Source organism: Cyclopterus lumpus, chromosome 14 (genome assembly GCF_009769545.1).
Source record: "Cyclopterus lumpus isolate fCycLum1 chromosome 14, fCycLum1.pri, whole genome shotgun sequence".
Lineage (NCBI taxonomy): Eukaryota > Metazoa > Chordata > Actinopteri > Perciformes > Cyclopteridae > Cyclopterus > Cyclopterus lumpus.
The window spans coordinates 16,404,946-16,430,812 of NC_046979.1; the positions used below are offsets into that span (position 1 = coordinate 16,404,946).

The 25,867-nt window shown below is 40.5% G+C and overlaps 1 protein-coding gene across 1 annotated transcript in view; it reads left to right on the forward strand.

The window, feature by feature from the left end:
• Positions 1-3,632: 3,632 nt before the first annotated feature.
• The window catches only part of LOC117742882 (roundabout homolog 2-like), a 74,578-nt gene continuing 52,343 nt past the window's right edge, over positions 3,633-25,867 (forward strand). The window contains exons 1-2 of the mRNA XM_034550531.1: positions 3,633-3,687; positions 7,375-7,701. Coding sequence (XP_034406422.1) covers positions 3,633-3,687; positions 7,375-7,701 — 382 coding nt within the window. The remainder of the gene's footprint in view (positions 3,688-7,374; positions 7,702-25,867) is intronic.

A 25,867-nucleotide genomic window follows, 5' to 3' on the forward strand; every position in this document is an offset into this window, starting at 1 on the left:
AAGTCTTTCTCTGCCTCCCTTATCTTCTTCAACTTCAAAGATAAACATCAAATCAACTCCCTCAATAAACGTACATTCTCTTTTTTTGACCTCATACAGGGCATAAAATGCAATTACGCAGTTACTTATGCCACATGCCATTTCCTCCTGTATTTTTCCATTTTAATGGTATTTTCAATCTCACTATATATATATATATAATAATATATATATATTTTTAATATTTATATATTACTTTTCACAGTAGTTTCTGTAATTATGGTATTTATAAGAATATATGATTGACAAAAACAACAACGAGGGAAGTCAAGTGAAGAGTGATAATGTCTCTTATTTTATTTGGGAAAGAACGGCCTTCGTCAGGCGAGTTTCCCCAGCTAAGAGGTCCGTCAACAAAATTGAGCCGTATCGATGGTTGCAGTTACAATAAAAATGATTCATATAAAAAGGTATAGCAAACACTTAGAAATTGAATAACACTTTGAAATACAACAAAGTATGTTTCATGAAACAGGGCCTTAAATACATCCCATCGCTTCAGACCACTGTTGTCCGTAGTCTGCTCAATAGTCCGTGAGAAAAGCCGCCGATCTCCGACAAATCTCAAGTTTTGTCCATTTAAGAAAGTCCTCCTCTTTCTCTTTGTCCGCAATTTCCAGTTCCACAATTGGTCAAATCTTTTATTGCTCCTCTTCAAATGTTTCTTTATCAGTCCTTTAGTGTCCAGTTTCAGTTTGCTCCCCCTCTGACCTGCAGTCACGTTCTCTTCTGTCTGACTTTCTTCCTCAATCTCATAATACACTCAAATGAGTATATTTACTATGCTCGCCTAGTACATTCAGGGTTATTCATTTGTTAGATTTGGATATTACATTCCGTGCTTTTTAATTGATTTTATCAAATAATACATTCAGTGCTTTTTAATTGATTTCATTGAATAATACATTCAGTGCTCTCTATCCGATCTCCTCGAATAATACACCCTGTGCTCTATGATTGATATATAGGAATAACACATAGATCTGTGATCTAATGTACTACTACATTCAATGTGACTTCTTTAATATAATTGCATACATTCAGTGTTACTTCTTTGTAATGCCTAATAGCTACCGCTAGGAGCGCTATGTAAACATAGTTTTCTCACATATTCTGGGCTCTCCCAGAAAGATAACATAAGAACACAATGAGTCATACGAGATTAGCAAACAACGACAAATGTGCTAACAGTGCTTACCTGAGGGGGAACCGGAGGTCGAGTGCTACACTTCCGTTATCAGCTGTAACCGCCGAAAAAGCACAGTGCATGCAGCGTGAGCATGGAAATGCACTAAACGCGGAGGCAGCCGGCCCGGCTATGTCAACAGAGCGTCTGTGTTGCATATAGTACGAATGGTACTTTCAGTGGTTTCATCTGACAGCATGTACAGTGTTCATATCGTCTCAAACTTCCTGTCTGTGACTTTTTAACTGTGTCACGGGATGATGTTCATTAATCGTCACATTTCCCAGTGTCTAGACTGAATATTTTAATATCTCTCTTGCATTTAAACACTTGCATTACCATGTTGGCTCCCACTATGTCTGTAACGTGCGCTCCCAATTCTCTGAGGAAAGCGATATGAGATTGATAGCAACATTTTTTCCAACAGTAAGTGCTCATGATGAATAGCAGCATCACTGTGGATTAAGTCATTTGGTTCAATTAGCACTAACGTGTTCTTGAAGTTTCCTTCTCAGATCATTAAAGTTCACCTTGATGGATTTTGTGAGGTTATTCATTTCTTCAAAAGCCTCTTTATTATCTCCTTCTTCTGAAAGACAGGACGTGATTGTGCAATGTGTTAAGGTCACCCTCTGCATAAAATCTGGAAAACAGTCTGTGACGAGTTACTTATGTTCTCCCCTGCATTGTGGATTTTCGGAAAAGGAATGACTACTTTCTTTCATTTAAAAAAATGCCCCTTAAATATTCCAGCCCTCAGTTGTCTTGCATTATTTAATCAGAAATCAAAAGTGATTGAGGCAAGTCTTCACAACACCATGAGCTGAGCTGCCATAAGAGCAATCTGACAGGAAAACACTATTGACGACATCATTCTCTGATGGATGAGATCTGTCCAATTAAAATTAATGTTTTCACTTTACACCCCCTTCATGCAGTCTCGATTTAGCCATCGTCCACAATTGCTATTCAATATACTGCTGTGAACACAATGCTAAAAATTGCTTAATTTCACCCTCTGGATCAATAACCCCTGATTCAGCCCCTCTCATTGTCCTCTCACAGCGAGCCACTGCATTTATTATGCGATCGACAATATTGAGCAGGATAAGCACCTCAAGCTGTGGGCGTGATATTTCTTTGCAAATATATACCTTTTTGCAAAAGCTTTTTCAACCATGAACATGGAAATCAAATGCCACCTGGTAAAACTGGGGGTGGGGTTAAATGACTCGACTTTGACAGGATGGTGGTGCACCAGGGGTTAGGGGCTAAAAGGAGAACAAAGTATGTGATATGTGTTTGTTGGATAAACAAAATGGCTCCAGTGACAACAATGCATTAAGTTACAGTTGCAATGTTGAGTACACGAGCATCAGCTCTGGGATGCGTCGTTTGGTTTAATTAGATGGACCTGATTTAAGTGTGTACAAGTATGACCCTGGCAGACTTACACGTGTGTGCACACAACGTGTCCTGATGCTGCATGACAATGAGCAGAAAACAATTCAGTATAACTGAAGGCCATTTAATTAGTTATTTTGAGGGCAAAGGCAATTAAACACACTTAAATAATGATTGCACAAATCAACCAAAGGCTGTGCATCTAACCTGTCAAAGAAAGAATCAAACACAAATGGCCAAGGTAGCATACTTTCATTTGAATACATATTGATCATGTTGCGCGTGAGTAGTGGATTTCTGAGCTGTTTGTGTAAAATTGCCTCGCAGAAAAAGACAACAAAAAAAAAAAAAGGTGCACGGAGGAGGAGGAGGGGGGGACGACCACACTAATGAGCATCATTACCAAACATCTAATTGTCCAAGAGGCAAAGTGCTGCTGAGTTTCGGGGGCTCAGATCTATTGTGAATGTGCCATTCGCCGGTTAGTTTCTCCCAGGCCAGCGGAGTGGAGAGGAGGGGCCGCTGCTCGTGCTGCACCGCCGCCGCTGCTGCTGCTGCTGCTGCTGCTGCTCACCTCTGACTCAATCACCAGCTCCACCTTTTCATCCCTCAACTTGTCCCGCGTGAGGGATGGATGTGTTTCCCCGCGGTCGGAACCCGGTAAAGTGTCAGAAGAATATGCGGTCGCACGGGGGAACCGTCAGCCTCCGGAGTGTCTTTGGGCGTCGGGCATGATCGCAATTGGAGAGACTGCAGACATTTCCAACGTGTCGGCGAGTCGACGAGACCTCCGCGTACCGGCGCGCTCTCCGAGAGGAAGGATGGACGTGTGGAGGCTTTCTTTCAGCGGCTGAAAGGACTCATTCGCTTCTTTTTAGTTGACTAAACTTTAAACAGTTGCTCGTCACAAGTGGGAACAGCACTCATTGATTCATTGACTGTTTATTTTCGCTCGAGGAGGAATTTCATGCGCCGGTAGCTTATACGGGGCCAATATGCCAGAATGGGTCCTCTACAGTATTTATTTCTCTGTGGACTTCTGTACACCCAAACCGACGGTAAGTTTACGTTTACACATATTAATGCGTGTTATTGTTGGGTTGAATGTATTTCCACTCGTGTACATCTCCAGGAAGACACTCCGTTGACTTTGACGCGTATTGTTCCATCCATGTTCTTGTGCGTTAAGAAGATGCGGAGAATTAACATGGTCTACAGGGAACGTGTTACATCCGTCTTTCAAACAATGAATGCACCATGCCAATGGTGTTAATAGTTAATAGTTGGTTCTTTCAGTGTTGATTAGGATTGTGTGCCAGGCCAACTGTTTAAATGTCTCATGCAGACGGAAGTTGCTCATTTATTCATAAGGGTCTGCCCTAATTGAACACATTGGTTACTCCTTGGCAGCTTGAACATGTCGTGTATCAGCACAAGTATTGTGCTTTGAATTTGCGTGCTGGCATAAACGAATTAAAGGAAGCCCACTAAACTTTTTTTTTTTTTTTTTATTGTTGAAGAATAAGGGCCTTAATTAATTTAGTTTGAATCAATTCATCTCCCCCGGATCTCCTATGTGGCTTATCTTGTATAGTCCTTCCAAAGTGTTGCAACAGCACCATTTATCAGACTGGTCTCTCAGTTTGCTGTGAGAACAGATACAGTACAAAAGGTTGCTCAGGTAGATGATGGAGCTCACTGTATGTCTTATAGCTGAGATGGATAATGTGCCTTAGAGAAGATGCTTACTCATACTGTATATTGTTGAACCCCCCCCCCCCCCCCCCCCCCTCCCTCCATGACTGTTTTTTGTCTACATTAACTGACTAGACATAGGTGTTCCAATACAGCTGCACCGAATAGACAAAGTGTTTTGTAGCCTACTTTTTGGTCCCCTGTAGCCTATAACATAAATCTGTGTCAGTGGGCTAAATGAATTACAGGTGAGGATGTGGGTGTTTCCAGGACCCTGGAGTTGCTCTGTTGCCAGATTATTTAATACAGGCCATCTGTGCATTGTAAAGCCAAAGCACTACAATTGCTCTGCAATTCTTCCTACGGTATCTTTGTGAAGCTGATCAGTTTTTGATGACAACATTTCAGGGAAGTGTTGATCCTGCTCTTTCGTTTTGGAGGCTTTGATTTTGTATTTGACTGCTGCTGAAAGGAGGTCAATAATAATACCCCAGTTTATTTAAATAAGTACATCTGTCACAAAAACATTACAAGCTTCACCAAAAAAGGTTCAATTGCAGCTGCAGCTTGTATTATATATATATATATATATATATATATATATATATATATATATATATATATATATATATATATATATATATATATATATTCAGGTAGGCATACATTTCAGACTTTCTGATTTAAATTCAACCATCTGTAAGAAGGAAGCACACGTAATCCCAATTGTTGGTGTCTGACTGACTATGCCTGTGGCAATATGTAATCTGTGATCTATTAGAGAGGATAATGTTCAGAGTGTGCAGTCTGTGCACAATACAATTTTATATTGCGCAGATCTGTGTGCCCATTTTCACTGTTTGTATCTAGGCTTTTATGCGATTTGCTGGTTTTGAGCTCGGACTGACTTTTATGTTTGTGACATGCCAAACTTAATTTCCAAGTGATAAAGCACCTGGAAGACATGTGCTCTGTGCTAGACAATCTAATTAATCTTTTGGTTATAAACTGAAATTGAGTTTTTCTGAACTCGACTAGTAGACAGATGTCACCTCAAAGTGACTTTTATTAGAGTCATCCCTGCTTACAAGGCCTTACATGTCCTCGACCAGCTTTTTCTGCCAGACCTTGGGTTTCAGCTTCAGCACCATGGACAGATCCCCGTAAACAGGCCCACTGGCAGAGGAAAAAAGACCTGGGTGGACACAGAGCTTGAGGCTTAACAGCTTTAGGCAGTCCTAGGCTAAAAGATAAGCCACATTTTGGGCATTTTCTGACTAACCATACCAAGAAACTTTACTTGAAGACGTGGTTGAATTTATAACCTTAAACGTTATGATTACAAGACTATTCAGCTAGTAAAAGTAACATATTAACATAGAAAAATATATATCCATCTATTCATTTCCCATCCCTACTTATTTATATTCAGGGTCATGGGGTGCTGGAGCACGCATTGAGCAGAAAGCAGGCAAACCCCCTGGTCGGGTTGCCAGTCCATCACAGGGCAAACAGGCTGACAGGACCCCGTCAGACCTTCTTGCTGTTAGAAGACAGTACCAACCACTGAGCCACAGAGAGAGACCCACAATTTAAATGATCTAATTTCTATTCTGTTGCCTGACAGCACAAGTAAAACTGTACATTAGCCATAGTGGAGACGGAGTAATGGGACAACCAATTAGTCAGTATCCCACGGACTGTGTGTTTGTGCGTCCTTGTGGATTCACACAACTGTTACTTACCAGAGAGATATACATATTGGTTTTTAAATGGCAGGTTAAAAACATAATGCATCAATTCGGTTTGTGTGTTGGCGACAGCTAATGGAATGTTTTCTGTCAACAAACCACTTAACATTATAGACCGTCACATCAATTTTACTCATATTTGCAGCTTTATTTCTGTTGCTGTGTAGCAGCCAATCATCACGGTTGCTTTTGCAATTTGTATGATTTGCCACCATCAAAGGCAAGAAGACAAGAGACTGTGTAACATAATTTTGATTTATATCTTATATCTTTGCCTCATGGCTGTCCAGAAAGTCTGTTTTAGCGCCTCAAAAAAACCCACTTTCTAGGTTTGTTTGCATGCACACACAACGGGAAAAAAGGAAGACCTTTTAACACAGATATTATAATGTGCTCATACACCAGAGAAACAGCTGAGTGTTGTGATGCGGCCGTGTCTGTAAACAAACAGTGCCACTACATTTGAATCATTCCTCTGTGACATTTAGAGGTATAATTTAAGAACAGCACTGAAGGTGTTCACATGGCCAAATACATGTGCAGTGTAAGGGTTACTAACTGGGTCACTGTTACACAAATTACCATGTTATTCTTAGCAGCATAGTCAGGATCATTCCCATGACATTTGCTATCAAACACGTAACATTATTCATGTTAATATCATAATGTAACCTTTAAGGAGGAATTGTACACTTTGTGTATCCACACTATTTCATTACAAAGTGATACAAATCAAATGGAGCAGTCACTGTTCTACATGCACTGAGACAACATGCTTGATGATGTCAATGTTTCATGGAAAGTGTTAATGAAAAAGCTAATGAGATGTAATGACTCCTCGGCTCCTGTCTGTGAAAGTAAATATGGGAGCCTGAGTGTAGCAACACTGCATGTAGCGCCAGTAAAAACCCAACACTAATCAACTTTCCCTTCACAGACTGTAATAAAATTAAACTTAGTTATAGCTTCCCCACCACATTTACAAATGTTTGTACATCTAATGTTTAAAACACAGGGGAAATATAAATGTTCCTTATTTGCAGAGATATGACTGGACATTTCTGTCTTACATCTTAATATAAATCAGCAACCAACAACTCCCTCATGTGCAGTTCTTTAGTGTGGTGATACATTGTGGTTGCCCCGTTTCAGTTGTTGCACTGCACTTTGTTTTGTCCCGCTTACGAGATAGTTAACTTAATTTCCCCCAAACATACTGCTGCTGCAGCAAAATTACAATGCGTTATCTATATGTTTGTATTGATTAAGACTATTTCTTTTTACTCGTTTCCTCTCCAGGGTCTCGTCTTCGCCAGGAAGACTTCCCTCCCCGCATAGTGGAGCACCCCTCTGACCTCATTGTCTCAAAAGGGGAACCGGCCACTCTCAACTGTAAGGCCGAGGGCCGTCCGACCCCAACGGTGGAATGGTCCAAAGACGGGGAGCGCGTCGAGACGGACCGCGACAACCCCCGCTCCCACCGCATGCTGCTGCCCAGCGGCTCCCTCTTCTTCCTGCGTATCATCCACGGACGACGGAGCAAGCCGGACGACGGCAGCTACGTGTGTGTGGCCCGAAACTATCTGGGGGAGGCCGTAAGCCGGAACGCATCTCTCGAAGTAGCATGTAAGTCTGAGTTTTCATCTGGGCCCAGAGGTGCTGCCCTGGTCAACGCAATCTCAGTGTTGCATGACAGCACAATGAAAACATTGATTAGCAGTATGTATTGAGGTTGGTGACCTTTTGTGGAGTATGTGAGTACGAGAATAGTGTGAATGTTGAATCTGAAAAAGGTAGCGTTTGTGTTAAATTAAGCATAACATTTTTGGGGCTGCTGCTCCGAGAGATTCATATATAAGATGCCATCTGTCATAATATGAGCAGCGTCACCTTTTTCCACCTACAAGCGTGAGTGTGTGTGCGTGTGCATGTTCACCCGTGTGGGTAACATGTGTGCGCATAACTGCGATTATGGTTTCCGACTGCTCGTGAGACCTGTTTGGATGACCTGTTTGAGTAATGTATGGGCAGAGTTGTGAATCGCTCCAGGGACGGAAAGGAAAGGGGGCATAATTTTAACCTAGCTAACTCCCTCTCACTGTTTGGATTTGGAAAGATGCAGCCGGCTCCCAGCCAGTTCTCTCCCTGTGTGGGAGAGACGCGCTCTGGGCTATTCACATTTCCATTACGTGCTAAACTGAGCTGATTTCTTGCCATGAACAAGATGCACACACGCTCGGACGCACACACAGATATACATGCATGATGCGCACACAAACACCCGCATTGTCTCCCCCCGCTCTCTGTTTCTCACTCTCACAGAGGTGTAGTACACACAAAGGAAATAGGGAATTCCAGGAAAATGTTATATTGCAGTTTGATTTTTTTTAATTTACTAAACATTTAGCCGCCCAATGATCGCTGTGTAGTTTGTTTGTTTTGAATCATAAAATATGGGACTTGTTGGACCTAAGAATCGGAAGGGACTCTGCAGTGTCTTCTGCAAATGCGTCTCCCACTCTGGATTCTGGATTTGGCTTCATGGCGAAATCATTAAATAGGAAGGCAGAAGAAAAGACTGAGATAAGAGCCCTGAACCTAATAGCAACACAGTTGAGACATTATCTGGGATCTTTGTGTCATTTTGTGCACCACATCCTCCCTTTGTCTTATTGCCTTTTCCACATTAGACACTTATATTTCTATTGTCTTCTTTTACCGGTGCTGTTTCCTCTCCTTTCTCTCAAATCAATAGTGGTGAACTGTCCTGGAAATACTAATGCTCAAGGAGATCCTGGGTAAATAGGAATGTGTGTGTGTGTGTGTGTGTGTGTGTGTGTGTGTGTGTGTGTCAGGTAGAGCATTGGCTTTTACGTATTAAATGAGACTTTGTGGTGTTTGATATGTAGTTGAATACTATCTAGTGCTGAAGCTGAGACAGTATTCCTGTCTCACTATAATCATAATCTACACTGCTATAGATATGTCACATTGACATTGCACATCTTAAACAACACAGTTGTATTTTAAGATGGGGACTAACTCTCACTCATAAAGAAACCAGAGACCCAAAACTGTCGTTATAGTGTCAAGAGACAAATGTTACAGCCGCTCCACTGATTCCCTTGACTGAATAGAGCCCGGCTTTATGAACACAATGACTGTGTCAGAGTGATTTTGTGGGGATTTTGTGGTTCTCCTTAAACACAATAAAGCTCATTTGTATTTTACAGCTCAAACAGGCATTCTGAATTAGTTTTCTGAGTTAATTGTCACATTCATTGTCAGTGTAGGAGCGGCAATTCTTATTTTTTTCCTATTGTTGGAGTTGGAAGAGAGGTATTCTACTTATGTATCAGAAGCACATATGGAGGGTAAATTAACACACTAGGTATTTTGTTGCAAATAATCGAGTACTAAACATTCACAAGCTAAATCCAAATCTCAGGAAAAGGGAGTATGCTTGACATGTTTGCTCCAGAGCAGCTTTCATAGGAGTTATATATATATATATATATATATATATATATATATATATATATATATATATATATATGTATGTATGGGGGAAGTACCATCTTGGGTATGAGGGATTAATGTTTGCACAGTGGGGTGCTCCTCATACTTCAATAACTCTCTGTGTTCCCAGGCTGCTAGACCATGCAGACCAACCACAGACCTAAACACTCAATTTCCAATATACATTCAGTATCAAGTACCTGCTTTTGGACTACTGTGGACATTTACATTGCCTGATTGGGATGTCTCCTTTAAAGCGGGATGGCATCATAATGACCGTGTAGGCTTTGCAATTTAGTAGTCAAATGTAAATACCACTTGTTTTCTTTTCCAACCCCATATATTTAGATGTTCACTTCCTAGACGTAGAAGCTCCACCCTGATATCTTGCTCACAACTTTACCCACAAATTAAGTTATTCTAGTTTAGTTTTTTAGGCGAAAGAAGATATACTAACCTAACGTGTTATATATTGTCTCCTCTTGTGCAGAATAGGCAGTCAATAGGTTGTTTTTTGTTCTGTAGCTTCTCTTACATAAAGAAAAACAGTATGTCCAAGGCAGCCTCTAGTTTTCTTTGTGTAATTCAGAACAACATGGCTTTGGGGATGCATATTTGTATGGCTCCTTCAGGGGCTGCAGGATACTGCCAGATTGCTGCAGCCAAAGTTGTCATGCGATGCTGCGGGTGGAAGCAAGCGGGTAGATGAAAGTGCTGTGGGGATGCTCTGACAGTGAGCCGAGCTCAAAATGGTTTGCTTCCCAGAGTCCACACACATCCTCAAATGTTCTAATGGTCTGTAGCATTGTATCCTAACCAGTGGCTTAGAAAATGCAGCTAACTTGAGGGGTGCTGCTCCCCTGGGTGCATTTGTGCTGTACAAGCTCAATTTTGGTGGTTCGTCATGCATTTTATGAGCTTCGGTCTGACTGAAATTTGAAGGGGTATTATTCATTCCATGTGATGAAAAAAACACTTCAGCTGTTTAAGATGGGAGCAAAGCTTGAAATATGTAAATGATGTCGGTATGCCAGAAATCTACATCTGGCAGCCTTTCCAAAACAAATAGTATACCTCATAACAGCTGTTTGTCTTTAATATTAACTAAGCCTTACTAAAACAACACTTATTTCTGCTTTTCTATACACGTTGCACAGTGAGTCCTGACAAATAATCAATAGACAATAACCTCAATAACCAATAAACTGACTGTGGGTAAGATGGCAAAAAAGCAGAATATGTCATAAAGCTGTCACTATTTTGTAACATTATTAATGTTTTACAAAACATGCATTACCCCTTTTTATTTTAATGTTTTGCCATTTTGAGGTTCTTTCTTACACTTCAGCTTGTTCTTGTTGTGCCTAATCACCCCACTTCAGGCTCACTACAGTAGAACTATGGTGTCTATTAAGACAGTATGGACAGACTATAATGCCGTCTGCATGGTTATTTCAGCTTTGCTAAATATTTGTCATACTGTAGACATTTTCCAGAATGGTGGATTTACAAGATACGTTCTTTCTTTGAACTTGTATCTTGCTTTAGTTGACAACGACTGAATAAACCCAATTTAAGAATTCTCAACTATGTTTTTCTCTGACTGGAAATAAGAACAAAATAAAAACCCAGCAGATTAGCAAAGTGCACTGCATCAGCTGATAGACCATCTCCGGGCACACATCTGGAGTATTCTCACTCTGGTTGAAATTCTATTTCCTGCATATGTTGGGTGCATATTTGACACAAATGATAACATCAGCCATTTCGTGAAATGAGGCCACGTCTGTTTATTCTAAGACGGTCTTGTATGTTTGCTTGATAAACAAGACTCATTGTGTCTTTTGGTACCGTTGCAGCATATCACTTGTTTCTCACATCCAAGTATATCATTTTTAATATTCAACCTTCACCTGTCAATGTCTACAATCACACACGGCCAACCACCGAGCCTGCTTTTCACATCTTCCGTCGGTTTTTTATTCAGACGCTGCAGCCGAGCACTACTTCAGAGCAACGTCAACAAACAACTGTGCGACCTCCAGGCCACCAGTGGACTGGCACTAATCATCAGAGCGAGTGGCTGTTGATGGAATTAGAACAGCTCCCGCAAACTATTAAGAAGGGACAGAAAGACATAAACAGGGATGTGTTGAAGGGAGGTGTGGGTGGAAGGGCGGCGGATGCAAGGGTGTTCATTAGGACAAAACTCAAAGCAAGATGAGTCCCCCTCTGTTAGACTGCGCTAAGTGAATTAGAATAGTCACTCAGCCAGACAATCATCAATTAAATCCCCCCCAGTTACACGCAGCCAACAAACTGAGCAGCCACAATGCTAGATAAATCTACTGTCTACATTGTGTTTTTAGTGCACGTAGTAATTATTTTAATGAGAGAGAATGCATTGGACATTTATTTGAAATGTTAATTGAATCAATGGAATTAATGGTGGAGATTCAGACGTTGAGGTACAGTTGTGGAGGAGCATGTAATAAAAAAAAAAAAACCTGAGAGTTGTTACAAATATGGTCGTCCAGCTACGTGTGCTTGCCTACAAAAGGGAGGTGACACAATTTGGAGTTGGAGCCGAACCCAGCATACACGAGGTGAAAGTATGATATGATAGAAAAATATGATATCTAAAACCTGGCCACATGAGATACAACAAGACCAAGAGTCTACGGCCATGCTCTGTCAGGCACAGCAGTGCTTTGAGCTCAATGCTAACATGATTATATTTAGAAGGTAACATTTTACCGGTAAGCATCTTAGTCTAACATGTTAGCGGGCTAACATAACACTGCATTCAGGGTTATTTTATCGCGCTTTTTTGTGTGGCTTTTAGTACATTTAGTTGTCACTTCAGCTGGTGTCGTCACTGATTCAGGGAATCCTCCAGTTGGTGCTTATGGTGGAACAAAAACATATAGTAGCCCAAATAGATAATAAAAAGCAAAGGGCAGACGCTAGTCTATCATACAAAAGGTGGTTAGAGTTGAGATATGTTGTCAAGATATTGTTGTCATAGAAACAAAACCCACACGCAGCGGGGGGTGCTGGGATGGAACGCTCCCCACGGCCTTGTGGGTGCGTTTCTGCCAGAGAAAAACACACTACATGGATGGACACGCACCCTAACAGGATTCTGACTACTGATATTGACATGATGCAATCAGCTAGAAGAGACGACTCACCAGATCTTTTTCAACTGCAAAAACATCCTAACATAGCAGAGTGTTAGAAAGTAGTGTTTTGTGTTGATGTTGTTTGTTCTCCATACAACCATTAATGCCCAAGTTACTAACACAATGTATGATACTTAGCTACAATGGTTGGCAACAGTTCTTTCTTTTCAGAAATTAAAGCCTGCAACCTATTCCTGTTTGCTAATAAAAAAACAACAAGGAGAAATACATAATTTAGAATTAGTAAGTCAATTACAATTGTGTTAGTAATACCAGAGACCCAATATGCAACATTCAAGCTGTGATTGGCAACTTGAAGTTGTTTCCTCGCCCTCGTTTTGCCGTTCCACTCATAAAAACAAACAGAAAAGATCCTTTTATATCTGAAAAAAGTTAAGCACGTTAGGATAATCTATGTTAGTATATAACTGTCTATCTGGTCTTAAATAACTTTAGGAGCAACCTACAAGATACATGTATGTTGCATACTGCCATAAATAAATGGTAAATTCTCCTACTCACAATATGCAAAAAATTAAAAATGTATTTGAATTAAGTTTGCAATTATTCAAGTTATCTAACTTCCCTAAATTTGACCTCTGCTTGTGTTGTGTCTCATCCCTGTTGACTAGTCATCCGTGTCCTCATTCCCCGCTTCCTTGTCACTGTGTTCTCTTTAGTGATGGGCATTCCTTTGAGCCATTCAATGCTGTAGACTTCGCAGTAAACAACATTAGCCTAATTGAGATAATTTGACAGTCAAAGCTGTGCTTTCTCCAGGCATTAAATAGTGTTCTCTCCCAAAGTGCATCACCCGGAAGGAATTAATTCCCACCTCCGTATTTGTGCTTTAAAACTGGCACACACCATGTGCATAGTGGATTAAAACGTATTTGTGTTTGGTCAGGCCTGGGTTCCGGTTGAGGTTTTTGATGAGATACCAGAAATGAGGTTGTGGTGAGCCATGAATATTATAAAGCACATAGTTAGCCCTATAGGGATTAGGAAAATCTAGCACACCTCTTGCAGTATGGTCCAATAGGGGTTCTATTAGACAGGAACTCTCTGGTGTTTTGGAAAGGTGGCAAGTTGCCATCAATCATGCATTTAACTCTTACCCATAGACAGCATCCAAAGTTAGTGCCTGCCAGCCCTGTGTGTTCCCAGGCAGATTGTCAATGTTTTCCGTGAGTAGATAGGTTGGCCACATTTCACCATCTGTTGCCAGTCCAACAGCCCTCCTGTGTACTTATCCCCTGTTTGCCTTCCTCTGCCTTGCTCTCGTTAAGCCGGTACAGCGTACGGAGTTTTGTGAACCCAGATGATCAGAACGGATCTTTCTCAGCTGTTGATGTGCTGAGGATAAGTTTGAGTCCTCATTATTTTTCTTTCCGCCTTCACCATGAGTAGTTATATTCTTATTACACAATAGGTCAATTAGAAATGATTGACTTAAAACTAAGTTTGGTAATGTTGAGAAACTAGCAAGAGTATGCTCGATTTAAAAAAAAAAAAAAAAAAAGAAGAAGATTCAAACCAAAAAGAAACAGCCCAGCAATGCCAACTCTTTTTCAATCAAGATATTGAACAACACTAGCTTTAAAAGTCTCTAGGGGGAAGGCCGCCATGTTGGAATTACTGACAGCCCATCCCTTCAGGCCTCCCTCCAAACCACTCCCCCAAAAGAATAATTATGAAAGTAAAAGTATCATCATGAATAATAATAGTAATCACAGCTGTCGAGCTAGCAGCTTGTGGAAAGCTCAGGTGACGCCCAATGAGTGCATGGGCCGGCAGGCAGGCTGGCAGGTATGTAGGTAGACAGGTAGGTAAGCGCGTCCAATCATTTGATTTGGCCCAAAATGAAAAAATAATGGATACCTTTTTACGGATACCTCGTTTTTTGTCAAAGCTTTTTAAATTATTGATTAATGTCTGGATTTAAAGAGAATTTCAAAGAATATAACAAAAATATTTTTAAGGAAATTACCAGCCCTAATTTTATTCAATAACTTAATTGCTTCATAATTATTTAAGTGTTGTCTTCCAACACAGTGTGTTTTGATCAACCAGATACACTAGGGACAAGTTTCACTAAAAGCTGAATAATTGCGATAATGGTGCAATAAAATAAAATGTATTATGAATCAGTCAGTGGTATCTAGGGTTGCAAAGGGGAGGAAAGTTTCCAGTAAATTTCCGGAAAGTTTCCACGGGAATTTTGCCTCGGGAATTTTGAATATTTTGAAAAAAAAAGTTTTTTTGCAAAAGCATACTCACAAAATGTCAAAAATTTCATTTTTAAAAGTTGTATTATAAATGTTTGCATGCATGTCTGCTTATGACAAGGTAAATACAGTTAAATTACCCAAAAATGTCAATTTTATTCCCGTTAATTCCTGTATATTCCCGTTAATTCCCGTGGAAAGTTTCCAACTTTGAATATTCCCAGAATTTTGCAACCCTGGTGGTATCTGACGGCACGTTGACGGAGCTTTAACCTTCACGATTAATAGATATGCTGTGAATGATGGGTATCTAGTTGGATGTGTGGTAGAAAGCACTCCCATTCAAACTTCGAAGTGAATAGCTGCCAATATACCTTGAAGAGCATTATTCTTTAAAAGCCTTACGTGGCGACTGCACTGGAATAAAATCCTAAATCTTTGATCACACTAACACTGAGGTATATATTTTTTTGCAGTGGTGGTATCTTGCTGTTGCTGGGCAGCACGTAATCCTCTGTTTGTGTTGTGTGTGTGCCAGCAAGCTACACAGAACAATTTACAGCAGCTATGTTAAGGCAATCAAAAACTCAGCAGTAACTGAAACACAAATCTAAAAATGTACCCGAAGGTTTAAATGCCCCACTAATGTTCCTCTTAGCTTGATGTGGGTTGTGAATGTCGTTGCAAGTTTTGTCCATTTAATCAGATACTGCAGCTCCGGGTGGTCAGTAATAAGCACTACTCGCCTTTTTCTCCATTTCCGTTGTTGACAGTGCAGTAGAAAAGGACAGCCCCTGAGCTCTTACGATTAGGCAGCAAAGAAAAGGCTGAAGAGCATTTATCCATTCAGAGTGGAACTTTTTCCAACTCGGGGCACTTAGAGCCCTCTTTCAGAGTCTCACAAAACACATCGGATACGCACAGAATGCTTTAAACCCTTTGAAATGAATTAGAAAAACTGACGAATTGCGAGGTTTTTGTTGTTGCCTTTAATCTTGACTGATTCATCCTTCAAAACGTTCTGCCAGGATGAGGAAAATGAGAGGAGTGTTAGAGGTGACGTCGGTTCTCAGGACAATGGGTTGTTGTTGACGATCAATAACGTCACACAGTAAGTCGAATAATGATCATGTACAGTTGATTCCCATCTGTTTTCTCACTGCAGTTTGAGTACTGTAGAAGAATCCCAATGGACTATTTGCATGTTGTTCACATTTGCTGCAATTGCTGTCCAGGGCAGGGGCTGATTGTAATAGCATATTTGCCCTTAATATGGCTGATGAAATTACCATACAACCTTTTGAAAAGCTCAATATGCCTCATCAGTTGTTGTTCTTTTTGGTCTTTGTGTGTGGAAGACAATAATACAACTATACTACTATATCTTAGATTTATATTCTTCTGTTTAAGTTGGTCTCATGCTTATAACAGTGCAAATATAGAGGTGGCCAGAGCAGGCAAGTGGAACTAATGTATGCATATTTTCTGGCTGAAGAGTGAGATAAGGGTCTAGCATCTGGTGCTAACTGGACCATGCTCACTCCTTGGAGGTCTGTGCATTACGAGGTTCGGTAAGTTAGCTAAGGGCTAGCATCTGGTGTGAAGTGGGCCATGCAAACACCTTTAAGAGCTCTGGTGCACTTTCTTACAGTTGGGTGGAAGAAACATATGCCTGGTGTGAAGAGGCGTACTAAATGGATGTACGGTGTTGCTGCTTGTTGTAGCTCTCTAATTCTCTCAAGAAGCAGCCGTATGTGTGTGTATGTGTTAATTCCAATACAATTCAACATGTTACATTTAGAGTCAATTCATATAATTTAGGTTTTATACATTCAGCGGCCACTTTATTAGATACATCTGTACAGTTAAAAAGCCAATTAACGGTTCTGCCATAAAGTCTATTTTTGTGATGCCGAAAAGGTTTTTATTGTCATACATTAATCCACTTATATGTTAAGGCACTAAGGTCATAGTTAGTGACTGTTTTGGACTGCATCATAATTATAATAATCGTAGTCTGATGTAGCTCAGTACAACATCACCTTTAGATATGAACTCAATAATAAATGTATAATTGCATTTACACATTTCTGACGAGGTAAGCAAAAACAGAAAATGATGAGCTTTGTAAAAGCAGGTGTTGTATTGCTTTAGATTGACAGGTGTACCAAATAAACGTGTCACGATTATACCCTGGTGAATGCTTTTAGGTGGTGGTGTCACTTTTTTAAATCTTATTATTTGACTTTAATTAAATTGTGTCGCTATACGTTGGCCAGAGGCAGGTTAACTTTAATTTGAAGTTTGCTTACATTTAAATCTATATTTCTCTATAATATTGCTACTTCATCAACGTCCCGTCCCCTCTTCCCATGTATTGAATTTTCATTTTAATTTCAATAATGCACCAACTCAGCATTATATCTCTCTTACGATCAAGAAGCAATGATAAGTTTGTCAAGGATAATTCTAACAAAGGATATTAGTTAATCAGCAGTTTTCCATGAAAAACCCTAAAGTGCTGATTAAATAGAAAATAGTGCATTGAAGCAAAACGTATGATTAAATCTTATCGAATGGCTCAATGTTGTCCTTAGTTGATTAGATTTTTTAATGTGCTCTCATAAATGATTCCACCTTCCTGGATATGCTGTCGTATTAAATGCAGCATTGAGTCCAGGGCTTTTGTTTGAAGACAGTGTCTGAAAAGACACAACTAAAGCTGCAGAGTCTTGGTGCCCGATAAAAGGTATTGGAAAAGTATTCATGAAATAGGACAACAATTAAAAGAGGATGTGCTGGAAATAGGCTGTGCTCACTGTAAAATATAGTCTAATGACAACAGCAGTCAATACCATCCATTAGTATCACAGTGGTTGTGTTCAGGAAGTCACTGGCAAAACTAAAAGGTCATAATGGGTCAAGCTGCTCCCGTGCACCTGTCACAGCCTGTGATTGAGGATCCCTGTTATAAATAAAGCAAATATTCCCGTCTGCCTGAGATGTCCAGCCCACAGATTGAAAATCCGCCAGCAAAACAGTGTGAAAAGGTTCGGTTGCCAGCTACTCCGCCCCCATGTGACAGACAGCGATTCTCATTTAGTGAGAACCAAATATGTCGCCTTGAGTTTTAATGCTAAACTTGCACTAGTCAAAGTAAAGACTGTTGTAAAAGAAATACAGCCAATGAAATCATTTCAATTACCACCTCTGTCAGAAGCATACGTGATAGATTTACATTCAACTATGCTGTACACACAGAAACATTTGATCGTGGTATATTGACACTTTGGGTTGGAACTTGGCAAAGACCTACCATAACACACAATCCATTTTCGATATGACGGATCACAAAATGATTCATTGCATGCCCGCTACCTTTCAAGGGAGTATATTGTGATGCCATACACAGTAATACATTATGGGCTATAATTTAATGCAGTCGTGTTTCAACATTTGAGTTTGAAATATGGCTATACATCTCCTTTTAGATGAGCTGGCGCTGGCTTAAGCTTCTCCATTAGCAGACCTTGAATGAGGCTTTCCCACTAGTACGGATACAGCTCTAACTTTCTGTGTTCCGAAAGCTACATCCAGTCATGTTTTATAACCATTATTTGGGTATCAATATTAGGATGAACAGAAGGGATTATTAAGTAAAATTGCATTAGTGATATTTAAACTGACCTCTGGCATGCCCATGTGCTCATACTACATGCATGTGTGTGTTGTGAGTGCCTTTACTCGAGTGTGATACTGTGTGTGCATGTGAGTGTGACAAAGCTACGTCATGTGTCCCTCAGTAATAATGGTTTATTCAGTGTGGCTCATAAAGCCTTGCTGCTTATTAGTTGGAATGCTGAAGCATTCCAACTAATACGCCAACTAATAGTTGGAATGCTGAAGCATACCAACTATTGTTCTTCAAATCTTTATTCAACTTTAACTTATTCTATTTTTTCATACTTTCAGCTAAATACACCATTTAATGTTTTAAATGTTGACAGAACCTTCAACTATAATTTTCAGATATTTTTTATCTTTTCACATTTCCAAATGCAAAAAAAAAATGAATGGGATCCAATGGAGTAAATCGTACAATGTCCATATACTTTCAGCTAAAGACACCATTTAACCTTTAAAATGTTGACAAAATGATCAGCTATAACTTTATAATTCAGCTTTTATACTTATTTAACTATCCCAGTTTTAGTTTGATGTGTTTTTCAGGTCGTTTGAGAGTTTAGAATGGGAGTGGATGGCACGGAATGTTCAGCTCTAGAGTGAGAGAGCCAACTACTAGAGTGAGAGGGTGCAACCGAAAATCCTAAAAAAATAAAACATATTTTGCCACAAGTTTTACAATTTTCACGGAATTTTGTGCTGGTCCTCACATGTGTCGATGGAATCCACAATGTTTCCCACATGTGTCAGCAGACGCCTTAACGAGGGAGCAAGTCCACCTCTCTGCCCCATAGAGCGCCATTATATCTTTCCTTCCAAAAATATTTCTCACAGGCACTCGTACCTGATTTCTAAATCGCCACTAGAGACACATTTCTTACACTACAGTCCCATCATTCACAGTATCTGTTCATCAAGTCATCCTTTCTCTAAAAAAATATTGGCGAACGAAATAGAGCTACGGTTAACTGACTTTTTGAGAGAGTTAGATAGGTGTTCCCTAGCTTTAACTAACATGTTAAGCATGTGCAACTGTCGGCCCTTTGAAGTTATCACTATGGCAACCTGTTGGCAGCAAACAGGTGTTCTCATTAGGGCAGTTTGAACCAAAGACACACACACACACACACAGATTCTCATCTATAATACTTAGTGGGGTCAGCGCTGCAGAGGAGACATAGGGAAATGTGGGTGTGTCTCTGTGTCCACTGATACACACACACAGGAAGGAAGGAAGGAAGCCAGTCAAGGAGGCAAAGAAGGAAAGAAGGAATGGAAAGGAAGGAAGGAGGCAATGAAGGAAGGAAGGAAGGAAAGAAGGAAGGAAGGAAGGAAGGAAGGAAGGAAGGAAGGAAGGAAGGAAGGAAGGAAAGAAAGAAAGTGAGAGGGAGCAACAGAAAGTCCTAAACAAATAAAACGTATTTTGTCTCTCAATTCTATATATATATATATATATATATATATATATACATATATATATATATATATGTATATATATATATATATATATATATATATATATATATGTGTATATATATATGTATATATATATATGTATATAATATACATATATATATGTATATAATATACATGTCATCTCTCGGGAGTAGCCGCACCATCTAAATTTCTTACGAAATGTTCTAGTTATTGTTGCTGTGCAGTGATTGATGTGCAATATCTGCATAAAGACTTGACTTGGCTAAGAGGGTGTCTTCAGGCAGATTTGCTTCTAATGAAAAAGAAAACACCCAAGGACATTGGCACATTCACAAACAATAGGATTATAATGTAGTATCTTCATTCTTTCTGGCATATAAAGCTGGACTGGAAGGTAGTCATTGAGTTGAAATATCTTGTGTTTTCATGGTGTTATGCCACTGATTTGAGTAAGTTAATATCCACTCCCTTCAGTGGTCTCCAGTCTGGCAGGGGGTGATGGGAGTGAAGAAAATCACCAGCCAGCAAGAAGGACTCGCTTGTTGGTTTATTATTCATGTGACCCATCCAACATTCCACCAATCTAGGCCAAAGCGCTGTTATATCTGCTAAGTGTCACCTTCCTGGCTTCCGTTTGCCCATTCATTCACCTCCATCCCATCGGTTTGCCCAGAAATCGTCAACAACTCCATCCGTCGTGTCCTCCGATTCACAAGAAGTGGTGAGTGCCAGGGCACGGCAAAAAAAACCTAAAGAATTACATCAGACTTCCCCAGTGTACACCTCGATGAGTAAAAAGGAATATCCGGAAGCTTGATTAATTCATGAAATCCACGGAACGTGGCGTCTTTCTTATTTATATCCAAGCGCACGCACTCAAGCATGTGTTTCTGCATGCGTTCTACCTGGGTCGGGTTTTTTCATAAAGAAGTGCTCTATCCAAGACAGAGTGAGCACCGTTCAATGGCCTGTCGCTGACTTTTACACCAAGTGCTGCACCTCAATGCGTGTCAATTCATCCTCCACGGTTGTAGAGGATGTAATTGCAACAAGGCAGCAAATGAGATTCCATCCACACCTGACATGTTTTTGTTTGTGTGAAGCAAGCAATAGTTTCAGTGGGTGTCTCGAGGGCAGAGTGGTGGTCTGGATGGCAGACGCAGAGCCAGTGTTCTAGGGGTCTCTATCTGAGTTTTCTGACTTTACATTCTTCCCAATAAGCACATTGCATACTCCCTCATCTTAGATTACTGCCTCATACTAAACATACTCAACATACTCAAAACAACATGTCAATGTGTGTCCTTAATTCTCCTCAACCAACAACTTGCTACTATGTTCCATTTACTGTAAGCTGTGAGGACTCTTAAGTCCCTAGCTTCAGCTGTAAAAATCCCTTATCTGAATTAAAAGTGATAGGAAGCACATGTCGTGAGATGCAGGGCCTATACTGGCTTAACTTCATACTTAAAGACACTTTACACTAGACCACAATGAAGTATGGCATGCCGTGTAATTGCATTTATAATAGAAGTGAGACATGTTTCTTTGCGGAAAACTCCAAGGCTCTTTCGTTCACAACCAGTGTGTTTTAAGTCCTCCAAGAGACTGGCGCAGTTGCTTTACATGGCAGGAAAAGGGTTTTTGTATGCTGCGTTCAGTGTAAATGTGAAGCCGACACAACATGGCAAAGTGGATGTTGCACAATGTCAGCATTTGGTAGATTGTAGGGGCCACAACACTTTGCCATTTCCTCTTTTTCCCTTTTCCCTGCAGCAGCCCTTTATACCCCAGGTCGAGTAGCCAGCGAGGGAAAAATGGCGCAAGACAACACCAATAGCCTAATATTCACATGCAGGACAGCAGCAAGATCTAAACACTGCACTGGCTATCGTAAATATTTGACTGCACTTAAATGGTTATACCAGCAGTATTGAGAAAGTCGAAATAGACATCTTAGTTTAAAGAATGCAGGTAACATCTGTTTGTTTATACAGAGGGCAACAATGTGGGAATGTTATAAAGCACTTGATTTCCTGTGTAAATCATGGTGCTCTCATTGTTACTGGGTTAGCTTGGTCTCATGCTCCAGTAGTTAATGTGCAGTAGTCCATTGCTGCAGATGTTGTCCGCATGGGGACTGGAACTGAGGAGTGACCAACAGAGCTCCGCATGGGGAGGGATGGACAGTGTGTTCCAGAACAGATGTTTCCAGCCTTTGTGCGTTTGTCAGTTGGTCTTTAATCTGGTCAGTGAAGGGCATTAGAGAATATAGAAGGCAAAGGGGAGGGCTGGTGCATGCAAAGGGGACCCCAGCTGTCTGCACCCTTCAGAGGACACCCACCTCAAATCCACATGCAAGCTCATCCCAGTCAAATCCATACCCATGTACATACGAAGCAAACCAAATGGCACACACTTTGTAATTGGCTCAGAATTAGGGCACATGGTGTATTGTTGAACCTGTGGAGATTATGCATTATGCTTGAATCTGCGGAGATTATGCAGCGCTGGGATATTATGCCTCCATTTTCTCTGATTGCCTCTGTATTATTTCCCTGCTTGTGCTACAGTGAATATCCCAATCATTTCATCCTACTCTTTTCCTCCCTAATTTTGAACCTCATTTTCTTTTCACTTTCCTCTCAATTCCCTTCTGTTCTGCACCCTTTATTCCTCTCCTTCTACTATTCTCTTTCCCTCTCCCCCCTCCTCTCCACTTCTCCTCCTTAGGGCCTCTGGCTGTCTCCCCACAAGTGATGTTCTCCTGGCCAGATGATGCATGCATATCTCTTGTGTCTTCTTGATGCTAACTCACGTCGACATTTGCACGGCATTGTGGGATTATGCTCTCGGTCATATTTCATGTAATGATGAAAATGATGATGGTGATGAGGATTCAGGGAGGGGTGTGTGTGTGTGTGTGTGGGGGGGGTGCTTCTATTTTCTGCCCTTGTCTTTTCTTCAATATCAATCAGTGTAGTGAGATAAGATGGAAGATAATGGGTGTTCACAGAAAGTGGAGAAGGAATAACAAGTGTTGGTTTTCTTTTTCCATATCTCTTGAGCAACAGCAGTCCGCTACTAAAAGAAGAAACTTCCATTGTTATCGGTGTTGCGTCAGTTTTCAACCGCTAACCCCTCGGTTGTCTGTTTGCCTCTCAAATCAGACGTTTGCTTTTTCATTCACATCATGGGCAACCATGTTTACATGAACACCATGTTCCGCCGAAGACGTGCCGTGAAAATCATCCCTAGTAGAATGGAATTTTTCTTGCAAGTGAGCTAACAAGGGAACATGTGTTCTAAGCAAAAACAGAGTTAGAGGAAAACAGAATAAACACATTCAGGGAAAGCGGGAGGGGTATGATTATTGGACTAACCCTGGAGGGAGGGAGGATGAGTTGGGGCCATGGCAGACGTTTTGCCCTCCAACAGTGTCTCCTGTGTGTGTGTGTGTGTGTGTGTGTGTGTGTGTGTGTGTGTGTGTGTGTGTGTGTGTGTGTGTGCGTGCAGTATATTTGGGTGTCTATGAGGAAGTTAGAGCGAGATGCTGGGGGTAGTGTGCACATTTCAGGGACTTGTCGGTATCCAAAGCTCTGTCAGTGGATACAGCATCTATGGAAGAGCGATTTCTTCACAGTCTTTGCTACACCCTAATTAATCTGCTTAAACCTGCTAGGCCTGTCTCCAGCACTCTTACACATCAGAAAAGCCAGGCAGCTCTGAATCCAACCAGGATTTTCTCCATGGATGCCAGTGGAAAATCACTCCAGCCCCACAGCTGACAGCTTTCTGTCAGAGTGTGCAGAAATGCATATAAAGTAGAGACAAACATAGACCTCATCATTTCCCATGATGGATGTTTTGTGGGGAAGCAGTTGTCACAAGGGGTCATGAAGCCCATCAGGTTGTTGGTTTGTATTGCCGTCCAGCATCCTCTGCCTATTGGGTGGCACACACTTCCGTACTGTGACTAACAGGTAAAGCCATTCGTGGTGGGTACTGTTCTTTTGGCCTTGCTATATGCTGCAGTTGTGATCGAGATCTTACACAAATACCAATGACAAAAGGGTGACAGTAATTTTTTTAAATTCTATTGAAATATCTTTTACTCACTGTACAAATTATAGCTATAGAAATTCTCCTGGTAAATATCGAATGTACTAAATTCAGACCGTACAGTCAACTGTTTGTGAAAGCTGTTGTGAAGAACTGTCCAAACTTAACTTAAATCCAACCCACTCCCCTAACTTAAATTGAGTCCGCTAAGCAATATGCTCCAATAGTTTTTGATGCAGCATTTCCACAGCCTTTGCCTGCCACAATGGATTACCCATTATCCTACAGTGCAAATAATTGCAGTTGCTCTTTGCAGCAATATTTCATAACACATTTTACCAATTAATCCTGATAATGGATGGTGTTAATCTAAATATGTTTGGGTCTGGAGGGCTGCTTCTTTGGTGGACATGTAACATTGTGTTTCACTCAATATACAACCTTAATGTGAGTCAAATCTTTGTGTTCAAATTGTGTGAATCAATACGTGATTGATTGTGATTAAGTAAGGATGAACATGTCTGTGTGTATGTATAACATGTATAATTTTAGATAATATATATCACTATGAAATCTCCCCAGTGGATTACTGATATTAAAGCAACTATTTGTTGTATTACAAGTCTTTATGTTTAACGATGCAGATGTGTGCTAATTTGCATATATCTTCCAGAACAGAAATCTAAACATTGGATGAAGTCAGGTTCAAAATACCCAAAATTTCCATCGGGGTAATTTTGGGTATCTCTTTGTATGACTAAACTGTCAACAGCCTTGATTTTGAGAAAACGGCCTTTAAAGATGTGTATTGTAAAAATGATATCTATTTTGCTAGACTAAGGTGGGTAAAAAAGGTAACTAATCACCATGCACTTTTACCAGTTGATTAATTACATAAAGGAGAATATTTTTTTCTTAAACGTTATGATGTGCAATTAAAACATTATCTAATGCTAACTTTTGGTGAATTAAGGACATCAGTTTTCTCCCCACTATCCTGAAAGAAGACATGTTCAGAGGCAAAATAGCCCAACACTGCAATATTGATCAGTGCATGAAAATGCATTGATTTTGCTGCTGGTATTTTGCCTTAATGTCTGTCATCAAGACCCATTTCCTTGATAACAAGATTTACAACAACACGCAAGAGGCTGTCGCCATGAACCCGCTGTCAGACCTCCTTCGAGAGGAGAGCTTTGTGTCCGGTCCCCGATTGGAGCCGACACCATGCTGCTGCAGGCCCAGGACGAAGTGCTTGTCCTGTTGGCGGAAAGGGAGGCACTGGAGGGCCAGAACTGTCGGACCCTGCTGCACGCTAGCAACACTACCCCTTGTGTCCACAGGGACCACCAAAATCAATGCAAAATGAAAGGTCATTGTTGTAGCTTTAAGTAATATTAGAGTCAGAAGTGTAAGTGCTGCTGTTTGTTTTTTTTGTTTTTTTTAAAGGAATAATCTAATTCACCATCCATGTGTAGATGCTGTTTTGCACATCTATGACATGAAAGGAACACAAGCACACAGTTTTGGGGGACTTTTAACATAATTAATTTGTATTTTAAGGTGTGCCACTTATTTAGTGGAAAATGGATGAGTAGATTACCAAAATAACTCCATTCATGTAATTTGCTATGCCAAATTCAAGTGATGTTCTTAGTAACCTGCTCGCTCCTTGTG